Source organism: Lampris incognitus, chromosome 2 (genome assembly GCF_029633865.1).
Source record: "Lampris incognitus isolate fLamInc1 chromosome 2, fLamInc1.hap2, whole genome shotgun sequence".
NCBI lineage: Eukaryota > Metazoa > Chordata > Actinopteri > Lampriformes > Lampridae > Lampris > Lampris incognitus.
Genome location: NC_079212.1, coordinates 93,790,826 through 93,805,523, shown reverse-complemented (window position 1 = coordinate 93,805,523; position 14,698 = coordinate 93,790,826). Strand labels below are relative to the sequence as shown.

The following is a 14,698-nucleotide window of genomic DNA, read 5'->3' as shown; positions in this document are numbered from 1 at the left end:
ATCCAGTTTTTAAAGCAAGCAGGTACACCAGCCTGCTGGAGGGTGGGGGGTGGGGTGTCAGCTTCCGGTGTGCTTTCCCCCCCTTTTTTATCTTTAGATATTTCTTTTACTTGTGGTTTGGTTTTGTTTTTTTCTGAAACAAAAACCAGGATGTGGGGGAACTTGTTTACCGCATGACCTCTTGGGCACTTGTTGACAGAGCAAACTAAGGGAAGGTTGTCCTAACAGTTTTTAGCCTGACTATTATATTAGGCAGCGAAGCTATTGTTAAAAATCCAATGAAACAAACACTTTATTTCTGCTAGTTTAACCAATACCTAAATGCTCTGGCAAAGTTAAAAACAGAGAAACTGTTTCAGTTGGATCAACAACTGGATCAACATGATCAATATGTTGGCAGAGACTTCTTGTCACTATAGGGAGGCATGGCATAGCGAGGCAGTTGAACAACTGATTGTACCCCTGTGTTCAGTGTTAACCTTGTTCTTTGTCATTTAAAAAAAATGTGTTAAAAGAAAAACAACTATAACCAGGTGACTTTGGACATTAACCAGTCAATTTTTTCATTCTTTTTCATACATATATAAAATCCACTTAGTCAAGTAAATTCTCTATGAGACAGTACAAGCCTGTTTCATGCTATAAGCAATCACATATGATGCATACTTGAATCAAATATATATATAAACTTAGCACAAAAAGTAAGGAAACGTGTGTTTGGTAGATTATTTCTTTGTTGTAACAATGCTTCTTGGCAATAAATCTTATACCAGGCAGCTGATAGTCAGCACCTGGGGTAGCAGAAGCTCAAAACAGGAGTCAATAGCAGCAGCAAAATAAGCTGTTTGGCATTGGCAGAGAAGATTTGTCAAATGTTTCATGTGGGCACAACCCACATACTCAGCTCTGCTGCTCATCCCACCAATGCATGGTCCTCACACACGTGACCCCATTTAAAAGGGTTATAAACAGGCTTTCCAACGGTATAAGATGTATTGCCAAGAAGCATTGTTACAGCAAAGATATAATCTACCAAACACACATTTCCTTACTTTTTGTGCTAAGTATATATATTTTCTTTTCAATGTCAACTGCAAAATGTAGGGTTTTTTTCCACACCAAAAAGAAAAAAGAAAGACACGTGGCCCTCAGAGGTCGGCCTCAGGTAACTTTTACGTTAAGTCGTGCGTCACAGCAGCTGGAGGGACGTAACGTCGTTCGTCCCCCCTGGCGGAACTACTCGTCCCCGGCCTGTAGCGGAACCAACATGGCAGGTCAAGAGGATCCAGTGCAGCGAGAGATTCACCAAGACTGGGCGAATCGAGAGTACATAGAGGTGATCACAAGCAGCATCAAGAAAATAGCCGACTTTCTGAATTCATTCGGTGAGACCTCGTTATTACACGACGCAGACACAACGAACGCCTATGTCGCTCCGGCTCTAGCTACCTCACGCTAGCTAATGGTCAGCTCTAGCAAGCAGGCTAACGTTAGCTCCTGCGGATGTCGGTGTTTACAGCCACTCCCGATCGCAAGCCATGCTAGCTAGCTGTGGGTTATGGTTAGCCGCTTTATTTGTCGTTTATCAAATCCGGGTGGTAATTTTGTGACATATTTTAGTGGCGCCTTAACTGGTTGGGGTACCAATTCAAAGCGTGAAAACGTTTAGTGGTGAAATTGGAAATGTAGCGTTCATTTTGACCGCTCGGTAAAACGAACGGCTAATGCTAACGCCGGAGCTATTATCAAGGCCTCGGATTTGGGAGCAAACAGTGCTGAATAAAACCTGTATCGCAATGAAGTTTCTGTCCCCCCCCCCATAGATATGTCATGTCGGTCCCGCCTGGCCACTCTTAACGAGAAACTGACCGCTTTGGAGAGGAGGATCGAATACATCGAGGCCAGAGTAAGTATACCGCCTCGCCGCGAGGGGAGCTATCGAGCCCCCCTTCCGCATGTAAATACGATTATGTTGTATTTCGCGAATCTTCGTTGCTCACACGTGCGCCTATTGTTCAACGCAGGTGACAAAGGGAGAGACCCTGACCTAGAGCTCCTCGTGGGGACGCGGAGTGTCCGCGCATCATGAGTCCCGCTGCCCACCCACCCCATTACCTTTCTTTTTGACGTTTTCGATATGATGGATTCCACCATTCTTTTTTGGGGGGGACCACACATATGGTTTTTATAACTTATGGCTAAGGTTTTTTTTTTAATGTGTTGTTTTATCCTATGACATGCCTCTGCACAGGAACTTCATCAGACTTGGGTATCAGTCATTTTCGCGTCACCGATGTTTATAAGATAAAAAAAAAAACCTCCATCTTTCCTGCTGGTTGTAAAAAATATTATTGTGCAGCTCATTTGTGGATCTGACGTCAGCAAAAGTCATTGATCGCTTGTGTTTTCTACAGTGCCAGTAATAACAGCTGGTTATGAAAGGGTAGCATTCCTGTGTGCCAAGTTAAATAAGTAATCGTGCGTATTCATCTTGGAAAAGGACTTGCCTGTACAGTAAATTGTGTGGTTATGATGATAAAGTTTTAGGATTTGAATATTGTAATAAAGTTAAAAGAATGACCATGTTTTATGTAATAATATTAAGAAAAAAAGGAGTCTTAAGTGTGAATATGATATATCTCACATGTGATCTTATTATCCAGTATTTGCAAACCATTTGTGAACTTGCGCCTCCCATGGTGAGCGACACTGATAGGCCGTGATGAGTGCCTGATGTAGTGTTCATAAATGAAAGAAATGAGAAGTTTCAAATGTATTTAGGCTATTTTATGGCAAGAGGTGTCTTGGTCTAATTGGTTTGAATTTAAGACCAAGAAGGATGTTCCTGAGGTGACACCAAGTTATGTTTGTTTTTAACCACAGATTTGCATACTGGTGATTTTAAGCGAAAAGGGAAACCCCTAGGAGAAAAAAAAAAGGAAAAGAAAACACAAAATTTGACTTTTTTTAACTTTCATTTTGGACCTATATCAAAACAAGGCTATTCTGACAATGTATCAAATCTTAAGCATTTGGGGGTTCTTGGCACACACCTTATAACTTCGGTTTGGGGCTGTATATCTAAGAGGTCAAAGCTGAAAGACGACTAATTTTGTCACTTTTTTATTATTCTCGCCAAATAACTAGTCCTACATGCTTAAACGTAGCAACTCTATTAAAACTTTAAAAAGTTGAACTACTTGGGAAGATATGCCGATGTATTCAACTTTTTTAATCATTTTTTTATACCTATTAAGCTAATTTATTTGCCTTTGATATTATTGACGCATTCTGAATTGAATAATCTGAAGGGGAGTGTTGCATCATTCAGTTTTTGAATAGCTGTTAACAAGGTTTCTAGCAACCACCAACTAAATACCTTGCCAGCACTTCAGGCTAGCCCACAGATTCTCTTCAGGAAGTGTACTTCCTACTTCTAGTTGAATGCTGTTGAACCAGAGCTCGTCAGAGCCCTGATCTCAGCAGTGTGGAAAACCAGGATCAGTCCTAAGAGGAGGGTGTGTAGACAGTCTCCTTGCAGTCTGAAGGAGCTCTTATGAACAGCACTATAGGTAGAAGACTTCTAAACCTATAGCCTCAGTAAATTGGCACAAGTGTGTCCAGAAAAAAGTAACGGCTGTACAAACACTACAGGGAAAGCAAAAGATGCTTTGAGTAAGCATTAACTCTTCTGTGTTGTGATTTAACAGTTAAAACTCATGTGAGGTAACATTGTCTCTCCACACATTGCTTTTTAAATTTGTTATCCCAAGTTTTTAGGATTAAACCCCTTTGTCCTAAATTGTCTCATCACAATTGTGTGTGCAGGGGGGTTGGGGTGTCCGGCATTTTTGCTACATGCTTCAGCACGGTGGTGCACAAGTTAAGCACTGTTTCTTTTCATATTGTTTCTTTATTTACACATACACATTTTTTTTAAAAGATGCAATATATAATTTAAAGAAAATGTGAAGGAGAATTGCCTAAAACCCTCCAGGGGCTTGAAAGTGGCATAGCATACTACAAGAAACCATTTCGGCAATGCGGTATGCACAATTTGTATCCGTCGATAATTCCAGACATATCAAAGAGACGACAGAGACACGGTTCAGCACAGCACCCGACAACAGTGCATCCCATAAACACCCGCGTTACACAAGTACAATGAATCAGTCATAGTCACAAGACACACACACAGATCAAGAACACTCATTCATGATACATGCAAGTATACACCAAACACTATCATTAGCAGACTAAGACCATACATGTGATATGGCTTAAGAATTTTCACAAGACAAGCAAGATGAAGGAGAATATAAAGAATATATATATATATATATATATATATATACAGCTGATGATTGCTTATAGCATGAAACAGGCTTGTACTGTCTCATAGATAATTTACTTAACTAACTGGATTTTATATAGTCATATATATATATATATATATATATATATATATATATAAATTAAGACAAAAAAGAAAAACAACACTGCTGCCTCAGAACAAGAATATCCCGGGTTCGAACCCCAGGCCGTCCCAGGTCCTCTCTGTGTGGAGTTTGCATGTTCTCCCCGTGTCCGCGGTGGGTTTCCTCCAGGTGCTCCGGTTTCCTCAAACCATCAAAAAGACATGCATGTTAGGGTTAATACCCCTGTCTGTGCCCCTGACCAAGGCAACAGAAAGAAGAACTGGAGTTGGTCCCCCGGTCCTGCAGCTGCCCACTGCTCCATATATACATGGCTAAGATGGGTTAAATGCAGAGGATGAATTTCCCCACAGGGATTAGTAAAGTATATCTTCTCCATGTATCATCCCACTGAATTTGATTGCAGCACCTCTTTCAAACCAGGTCTAGCCTGGTCATCACAGGTCAATTCCAGAGACATTGTGGCCCAGTTGGTCTTTGACTTTCTTCGCTCCATAGTTGGACAGCTGCCTCTTCTCTGGACTTAAACTTTTTATTAACAATCATATGTAGCCAATACATGCAGGTAAGGTGCACCACTCCAAGGTGGTCACGTTTGGTATAACGTTCTCTGGTGGGGGGTATAGAGAGCTCGATAAGCTATTCTTCTGAATCCGATGCAAAGCAAAATTCCCAAATCTGGATCAACAGCATCCTCTTTCTCTGAAACCTGAAACCTCATCCTTTTTGTCACTGCTTCAGTCCAGAATCACAGTTAATATGTCTTGTATAGAATGTGTACCAGCTTTTTCAGCCCCCCCAACAGTAAATACTAAAATAGACTGATGAGATAAGAGAAACACGTATGGGAACATTAAAACTATGTGTTGAGGTACATATAGTGGATGGCAGCTACTTACCTGTGTGCTGGCTCCTCCTGGTGCTCCTAGTGGGGGCGGGCTGCTGATCTGGAAAACAGCAGAGGAAACGTATCTTGTTGGGATGGTAGCCGTGACAAGAGAAGATGGGATTTTCAAGGACCCACGTGAGGTCGGAAAATTTGTAGGGGGACAACTTGGAGTTGTACGATCAATCAGGATAACTAGAAGTGGGATGGTTATCATTGATTGTATCTCAAAGTGTCAGAGGGATCGAGACATTAAGATCGAGATATTTAGAAGTCTCTGTGTGACTCGCTTCCCACTCGGATTAAAAGCAAAGAAGAAGGGAGTGGTAAGTGGCGTGCCACTGGTCAGTACAGGCTGAGTCGTTTCGAGGTGTTGCAGGTGTGTGTGAGACAAGAAGGACGAGATTCCAAGAAGGGAGGAAGGACAGTAAGTCTGTGTTTGAATTTTGAGGGGGAATTGCTGGAAAGAGTGTCCCTTGATTGTGTGAGTTACAGGATGAGGCCATATGAGAGAGCTCCTCTCAGATGTCTTTGCTGTCAAGTATATGGACATGTTGCTGCAGTATGTAATGGAGTCAGAAGATGTGGGAAGGACAACTGCAAAGTTGAGAAGGAGCAAGCAAAGTGCCTGCACTGCAAGGGAAATCATGACACAGGGTCAGCACAGTGTCCAAAAATAATTAAGGAAAAGAAAGTGAATAAGATGAGAGTCAAAATGGGAGTGTCGTATGCCAGAGCAGAAAAGGAATGGAGCTGACCAGAATATCTGCATGACAAGAAAAGATTTTTCACATCATTGTCATGGTCAGAATCAAGATGGTGCTGGACGCTGCCACGAGATATTTGAACGTTTTGGAGACATCTGGAGAAGATCTAGATGTTACATCAACTCAGACTGTTTGATGGTTGGGGGGAGGAGCATGAGACATCTAGTTTGGGTAGCAGAGTCGCAGGACACATGCATTCTGGGCCTGGACTTTTTGAGGGATCACGGCTGTCAGCTGGACCTGGGGAGGGCCACGTCAAGTTTTGGCAGGGGTCATGTTGTGAATATGAGGCCGCAGGACCCTCAGCGCATGGGAGAGCTGACAACGGGACCCCACAGGTGCCGTGTGGGGGGGGGGGGGGGCGTGAGCACGTGGGCCATATGTGGATGCCCAGTACAGCCCAGCCTGAGTCCCAGCTAACTCACGTCCTAGAGAGCTGGAGCGGCTAGGGGTGTCCCAGGAAAGATATGAGGGGGGGGCTCAACGTCCACTGCTGCTCCTGTTACTCCAGTATGCACCACAAGCCCAGGGGTAGCCATGCAGAACGGCTGTGAAGGCTCACCAGGCAGTGAGAGGAGGAGTAATTATGTGGGGGATCTGGCAAAGGAGTGCCAGTGACCTGGAGGCGCAACAGCTGCAGCAACTGTGGCAGCTGCTGGTTGAATTTCAGGACTGCTTTGCATGTGATGAGGAGAAGCTGGGACAGACCACTCTTGTGTAGCACTCCATTGAGACGGGGGGGGGGGGTGCCTTGCCCATACAACAACGCCCATGGTGCCTCCCTTTGGGTGGCAGGAAGCAGCAGAGCAGGCTGTACAAAAAATGCAGAGTGCTGGCATAATAGAGCACCTGGGTTTCACTGGTGGTCATGGTGCCAAAGAAGGGGTGGGGGGGGGCGGAGTGGCACTTCTGTGTGGACTACAGGAGACTTATGAGGTCTCCTGTAGTCCACACTCCTACTTCTATCCTCTTCCATGTGTGGATGAATGCCTGGATCTGATGGTTGGCTCCTCCTGGTTCCCTTCCTTGGACTTAAGACATGGCTACTGGCGGGTCTCACTATCTGCTGAAGCATGGCCCAAGACTGCATTCTGCACAGGGAAAGGACTAGGGCAGTTAAAGTCCTTTTCGGTTTGTGCAATGTGCCTGCCACATTCGAGCGCTTAATGGAGAGGGTGTTAGCTGGGGTTCAGCATACTGAGTGCCTGTTTTTTTTGTTTTTGTTTTTTTGGATGATATCCTGGCTCATGGCAGCTCATTTGATTCAGCTGCACTGCACAGGGTGCTAAAGAGGATCAGGGGGACAGGGCTGAAGCTACCACCCAAGCGTAGGTTACTGAGCAGGGAGCTGACCTCCCTGGGGCACTGCACAGGCAGCGAGGGGATTGGCACCGCAGAGGAAAAGGTGTGCGTCGAACGCGAGTGGCTCACCCCTACAAAACAGAAGGGGGTTAAAAAGATTTTTAGGGTTGGCCTCCTACTACAGGAAGTTTGTGTGGGGGTTTTCGTGCATCACAGCCCCCTTGTACAAGTTACTACAGAAGGACCAGCAATTCCTCTGGTCAGAGGACTGCGAAATGGCTTTTCGCTTACTGCAACAGGCCCTGATAAGCGCGCCAATCCTGGTGCCCCCTGACCCCCATTTATCCTTTTCCTGGACATGGATGCGAGCGAGGAGGGGGTAGGCATGGCCCTGTCAGAGGTGTGGCCAGACGGAGAGAAAGTTGTGGCCTAGCAAAGCATTGAGCAAAGCTGAAGGACAGTATTGTGTCACTCTGGTAGTAGCGGCCATCCGGCACTTTAAGTATTACCTGTGTGGCCGGTCTTTCACCATACATCCTGCCACAATACAGTGGCTGAAGACATTCAAGGAGCCAGAGCGGCAATTGGCTCGTTGGCTGGAGGAGTTGCAGTGCTATGAGTTCACCATAACCCACCATACAGGAGAACGGCATGGCAACGCAGACACGCTGTCTCATCAGCCATGCAGCTCAGAGGGCTGTCAGTATTGTGACCGCAGAGAAGCCAGGGAACATGAGCTGATCCTGGGTGCATATGGGCAGGACAGAGAAGAGCGTGGGGCAGCCATACTGGCGACTAAAGAGCTGCAGATGGCTGATGTTATAGACTGGTCCCCAGAGCAGAGACAGGACCGGGACCTGCAGCCTGTGATGCTGTGAGTGGGTGCACAGTAGCGACCACCATGGGAGGAGGTAGCAGCTCTCTCTCCATGGACAAAAGGGCTGTGGGGCAAGTTCAAGACTGTGGCTGCTAGATGGGGTCCTCTAAGAGCCTGGGGGAAAAGAGGTGGCAAGTGGTGGTGCCCAGAGGGATGCAGCAGGCGGTTCTCAAAGCCATGCATGGTTCTGCAGGCTCGGGTCACTTTGGGGTGACGAAGATGCTCCGCCAGCTGAATGAAGCCTTCTACTGAGGACGTCTGAGGAGGGATGCTGAGGACTTTTGCAAGTGTTGTGACATCTGCACAGCTCACAAAGGGCCACAGGGCCAGTCGAGGACTGAGCTACAGCAGTTTCTAGTGGGAGAGCCCATGCAGCAGGTGGGTGGTGACATTGCGGGGCCATTCCCACGCACAGCATGGGGGGACCACTTCATACTCACTGCTGTGGACTACTTCACTAAATGGCCAGAGGCCTACGCACTGCCGGACCAGGAGGCTGAAACCGCCGTTAATGCCCTGGTTGAAGGAATGTTTAGCAGGCTGGGAGTCCCGGAGTTCATCCATAGTGACCAGGGGAGAAATTGCATTTCTGGACCGCAGGTTCAGAACACAGTACATCAGTGTAGACCACTACATTAAGACCCGACTGAAGACTGAATCAGAATCAGAAACACTTGGTCGTTTCATTTCATGTGCGCAAGTGCATGAAATGAAACGAAGCATCATTTCCTCCAGCCCACAGCAGTGTAGCACAAAGACAAAAACACATATCCAAAAACTACAAGAACTACAGGAACACACATATCCAAACTAACACATATATCTAAACTAAACAAAACAAAAAAAATCACTGTCCATGAGAACGACCCCCAGACAGGATGACTGTCAGAACTGCTGGTCTGCATGAGCTAGCAGTTAGCTTAGCCTGCCCCTCTTCTGCGTCCTGTCAGACCGCCCTCGGTGTTACCTCTTCGGGCACCGCTCCAGGCAGGGCCGTGGTCCCTGGGCCCACAGGACGCAGCAGTCCAAGCTCTCCCAGCTGATCCAGCGCCAGCTCTCCCAGCTGTCAAACGAAGACAAACTTAGACGCAGACGTGGACAAAGACACTGCATGGATGGTGCTGGATGAGGCCGCGGCAAACATGAATTTGTGTCGCCATCTTCCCACACCGGAAGTGGAGGTGAAATGGAACAGTCAGCAATATACTATAATCAAGTTAAGATAATGTCCAATAATAATAATAATAATGTTCTTGAACATGATACTGTCAATGTTATTCTCTCTCTTTCTCTCCCCCCCCCCCACACACACACACAGACACACACAGACACACACACACACACACACACACACACACATCCCTCATGGCAAAACTAATGGCTTTTTTTATTTTTCATTTTTTAATCTGGCAGGAGAAGAGGTCCCGTACTGAACCCGTTTTGAAGCCTCAAAGTGCAAAGCCGTCTGTCGTCGTCTGTGGAAGAGGCAAAGGAGTCTCTCGGTAGCTTTTTGAAGATCAGTGTCACATCTCCCGCTGTGCAACCTGAAGATGTCGTGGAGGCTGAGTTGAATAGTTTACTTGATGCCATCGATGCAGAAGCGTGGAAGCTGCAAAAGCTCAGCTTTCCACGACTGAGCAAGTTGGCCCACAAGTATCTTTGTACACCAGCCACAAGTTTTCCTCTCAGCACGTCTGTTTAGTACTGGAGGGAAGATAGTAACTTGTACTCGTTCATCCTTGAAACCAGCAAAAGCCGATGCAAAGAACCTGTGAGCTACTGATAACCATACAGTTAGGAGGCAACTTTAGTCTGTGTGGTTTGTTACTGTAACTGGCTGGATATCAGCAAGACTTATATCCAATCCATCCATCCATCAGTCTATCCATCCATCAGTCTATCCATCCATTATCAAAACCACTTATCCTGCTCTCAGAGTCGCGGGGATCCTGGATACTATCACAGAAGTCATTGGGCGGCAGGCGGGGAGACACCCTGGACAGACCGCCAGGCCATCACAGGACACACACACACACACACACACACACACACACACACACACACACACACACACACACACACACACACACACACACACACACACATAACACACACGGACAATTTAGTACGGCCGATCCACCTGACCTACATGTCTTTGGACTGTGGGAGGAAACCGGAGCCCTCGGAGGAAACCCACACAGACACGGGGAGAACATGCAAACTCCACACAGAGGACGACCCAGGACGACCCACCAAGGTTGGACTACCCCGGGGCTCGAACCCAGGACCTTCTTGCTGTGAGGCGACCGCACTAACCACAGCACCACTGTGGCGCCCTTCGGAAACATGTAATATAATCATCATGACTAAACTTTTTAATTAACTCTGAAAAAGGAACAACAAAGCATTGCAGAACGACAGGCCTGGTGTGAACATTAGAATGAAAATAAATGTGAATGTTATTGATCTCCAGTCAGTAACAGTAACAAATCACACAAACTAAAGTGCAGAAATACAAGAAATAACAAATCTGTGGCGCTACCACTCTGAAGATATTTATCGGATAAGTCGCTGTACTAAACATGTAATATATTAACATGTGGACTGCACTTTTTAATAAAAGCTGAAAAGAAAAAACACTGTGTGAGCATTAATATAAATATCAAACATCAATATTAACGTGACCCTGTCATATTTTGGCATGACAATAGATAAAAGAAAGCAAGAAGGTTCTGGGTTCGAGCCCCGGGGTAGTCCAACCTTGGTGGGTCGTCCCAGGTCGTCCTCTGTGTGGAGTTTGCATGTCCTCCCTGTGTCTGCGTGGGTTTCCTCCAGGGACATGTAGGTCTGGTGAATCAGCTGTACTGAATTGTCCCTAGGTTTGAATGTGTGTGTGTGTGTGTGTGTGTGTGTGTGTGTGTGTGTGTGTGTGTGGGCCCTGTGATGGCCTGGTGGCCTGTCTAGGGTGTCTCCCCGCCTGCCGCCCAGTGACTGCTGTGATAGGATCCAGCATCCCCGCGACCCTGAGAGCAGGATAAGCGGTTTGGATAATGGATGGATAGATGGATGTTTAAAAGGCTTAAAGTTAAATCATCCATCCATCCATTATCCGAACTGCTTATCCTGCTCTCAGACAGTGGCGCCGTAAGTGGGTATAATCTTACGAAGATCCTAAGGGCGCCAGACTAGAGGGGGCGCCACAACGGTGCTCAATTTTTTTTAAAATATAAATGTATTTCTAGTTTCTCCCTTTATCCTACCCCATTACCCAATGGCATATGGCCAGATCTTGTCGAAGACCTCTCTGATTCTTGAGCCACAGGAAGGAGCCCACACGTTCAATCTGGGCTATGGTGGGATCACATTCCTTTTTGTTAAGAGCATTTTATGTAAATTTGTCAAACTAAGAAGATGGGTCCCCTACTGGAGAAGCTGTTGATGAGGGGATTGTTGGGCAAGCTGGTAGCATGGGGTGGAGGTAGAGGAAGGGGTTTAATGTTTAGAGAAGTAAGGAAAATAATAAAATAATTGTTTGATTAATTAAATAGATAAAGGGCTCTCAGTCATATTCTTTATAGGGGGGCAAAATCCCTGGCGGCACCCCTGCTCTCAGGGATGCCGGCGCCTATCCCAGCAGTCATTGGGCGGCAGGCAGGGAGACATCCTGGATAGGCCGGCAGGTCATATCTATATCTATCTCTCTCACCTTGGGGCAATTTAGTACGGCCGATTCACCTGACCTACATGTCTTTGGGAGGAAACCGGAGCCCCCGAGCAAACCCACGCAGAGAACATGCAAACTCCACACAGAGGACGACCCAGTATGAACCACCAAGGTTGGACTACCCCGGGGCTCGAATCCAGGACCTTCTTGCTGTGAGGCGACCGTGCTAACCACTGCGCCACTGTGCCACCTATTCAAGTAATTTGCATGGTAAATTTTGTAGAAGAACATTTTAACCTGCAATATGCATTTTAATGAGCACCTGCACCGGAGCACCGCCAGGGGAGGACAGAAGGCGGGGAACCCCACTCCTTTGGGGTGTAGAGACTTTGCCCTCGGGGTCAAGGACTTTAATAGGGGGGGGGGTAGTAGCGTATCGTATTCAGGTTCACCAGGGGGGTATAAGTATTAGTTGTACGTAGTTGGGGGAGATGTTTTGCAGTTGCAGGGGTGGTACTCTGTTGCCGGGTCAAGGGTCAGTGGGTCGGGGCTATGGAGAGAGAGGCGACCTGCGAGTGGGGTTTAGTGGCAGTGTGTACACACTGTCAACAGCCGTGGATAAAGCAACGCTCAGTTGTGCGTTTTCAAGTGTGTTGTTTTTCTTCGATAGCGGCGAACGCCCCACTATCATAAACAACGACGGGTAAACATGATGTTGTGTCCTGTGCCTTTAAGACGCGATGACGTAGTAGGAGAGAGGCGGAGGCTACGTTGAGCCGTTACTAGCGTGCCTCAGAGACGTTCAATAAATAACCGTTGCTTAAGATACTACTTTGCTTACTTGTTACTACAGTGCACACACAGTGCACACAACACATACGAGGTCTCGCCCTACCGTTGTTTTATTGCTTTAGAATGAACGGAAGTCAATCGGCGGAGCAGCCATTCGTCTTCATCCACTTTATATCACGAAAACTGCAACGGTTCATTAAAATACTGTAGCGAAATCGGGGGACAACGCAACCACAGGAGCTGCCGCGGCCGGGAAGCGACCCCGTATCGCCCGCACCGCAGGAGGCATCGCTAACCGCTCGGCTAAAAGGCTCAGACCCGCCAGTCAGCGGCCTTATACATGCACGTTACAATACATTTGAAATCTATTAACACTATTGTAAACTACTAATAAGACACGTTAGTCTCTATGTTAGAAGACTAGACTAATACTTTATGTCTATCTCTGCGCAGATGAAGTGGATTATTAAACCGTTATAAAGAATCGTACTGACTACCGAACTTCTGCTGGAGGGAAAAATGCAGGCTCCGTTTATTCGGTAGTTTTGGGAGAAGAAGAAAATGAACGGCGTCTCAGTGACGTCATCAATCCGCGCATGCAAGCGCAACACCGCCCACTTGTGGACAAACAAAGTCGTAAACAAAATAATAGTACACAGTAACACATAGTCATACAAATACGCTGGTGTCATATCTCAACACTCCCACTTATGAATCGTGAGCTTACTGTATACCTTTTCTTATTCATAGAACAAAAATAAAAATAAAACTTGGTATAACCCATACCACTCACATTTCACACACCAAACATTGCCTTAGCAAATGTCTTCAGTTTTACCTTGGATGCGGGCTTCGTCATTACATCCGCAACCATTTCGTCTGTAGGGCAATACACCAATGAAATCCTTTCCTTTGACTCCTTGGAGTACACACAATGGTCTGATTGGTTTTGTGTAAAACCATCACCTGTCAAACACTCGTGTAACAGTAAGTTCCAATTGCGGCCAGACTGCTTGAGGCCGTAGATTGACTTCTCTAGTTTACACACTAGTTTTTCTCCCTTCTCAATATAACCCTCAGGTTGTTCTATGTATATGTCATAGTCTATGGGGGCATGAAGATAGGCCGTCTTTACATCCTTGCCTGTAAACTCAGTTCCATTATCCGACCTTATGCATTTCACTGTCCCATAGGGAGCTACATCTGCCAGGAATTTCTCGGTCGCTTGCACTGTGTCACTCTTTGTTTTTAAGAAATAAACACACACAGCCCCTGTGCACACATCTGTAAATGATTGCATGTACCTGAAACCATTAATGGACTCGTTTGCCACAGGACCGGCTAAATCAGTGTTTACCAACTCCAGTGGTGTCTTGGCTTTGTCTGTAGATTTCCTGTTCCTGTTTTGGGTAAACTTCCCTTCTATGCATACTGCACACTCTTTGTCAGGTTTACACACTTTACCCTTTATATGCATACCATCAGTGATATCCTGTAGCTTTATGATATCGTCATAGTTGCAGTGGCCCATTATCTCATGCCAAGTTTCTATATCATGGCTCACATGGCACTTTTCAACAACACATTCAGTTTGCAAATAGTACATTTTCCCCTGTACAAAAATGTCAAACCTGGTACCATCCGGTGACATCAGGGCATCTCTGCCGTCTTCGAAGAACACACTGGCTCCGTGTGCTGTCGCAGACTTCACAGAGAAGAGCTCTTGGGGGTACGATGGAATATATAGTGCATTCCGCAGTGTCACTCTACACCGTCGCCCCTCACTGTCGAGCAGACATACCGTAGCATCTCCCCTGCCCTGCACCACACCAAAGGTGCGCTTACCGTCCGCCAGCTCCATGCAGTGTTTCTCTGGCTCGAACGAGCTGTCAAAGCTCTTGAACTTCTTCTTATCATTGACTATGTGGGAAGAAGCCCCACAGTCAACAATCATTCCTGGTTTGAACTGTTGCC

The 14,698-nt window shown here is 46.3% G+C and overlaps 1 protein-coding gene across 1 annotated transcript; it reads left to right on the top strand.

Moving 5' to 3' along the window:
- The first annotated feature begins 1,226 nt into the window (after positions 1 to 1,226).
- On the top strand, positions 1,227 to 3,199 carry brk1 (BRICK1 subunit of SCAR/WAVE actin nucleating complex). Its single transcript, XM_056275361.1, has 3 exons — positions 1,227 to 1,385; positions 1,824 to 1,906; positions 2,025 to 3,199. The coding sequence occupies exons 1-3, from the start codon at positions 1,268 to 1,270 to the stop codon at positions 2,049 to 2,051; spliced, it is 228 nt and encodes a 75-aa protein (XP_056131336.1). The 5' UTR covers positions 1,227 to 1,267; the 3' UTR covers positions 2,052 to 3,199.
- Positions 3,200 to 14,698: the final 11,499 nt, after the last annotated feature.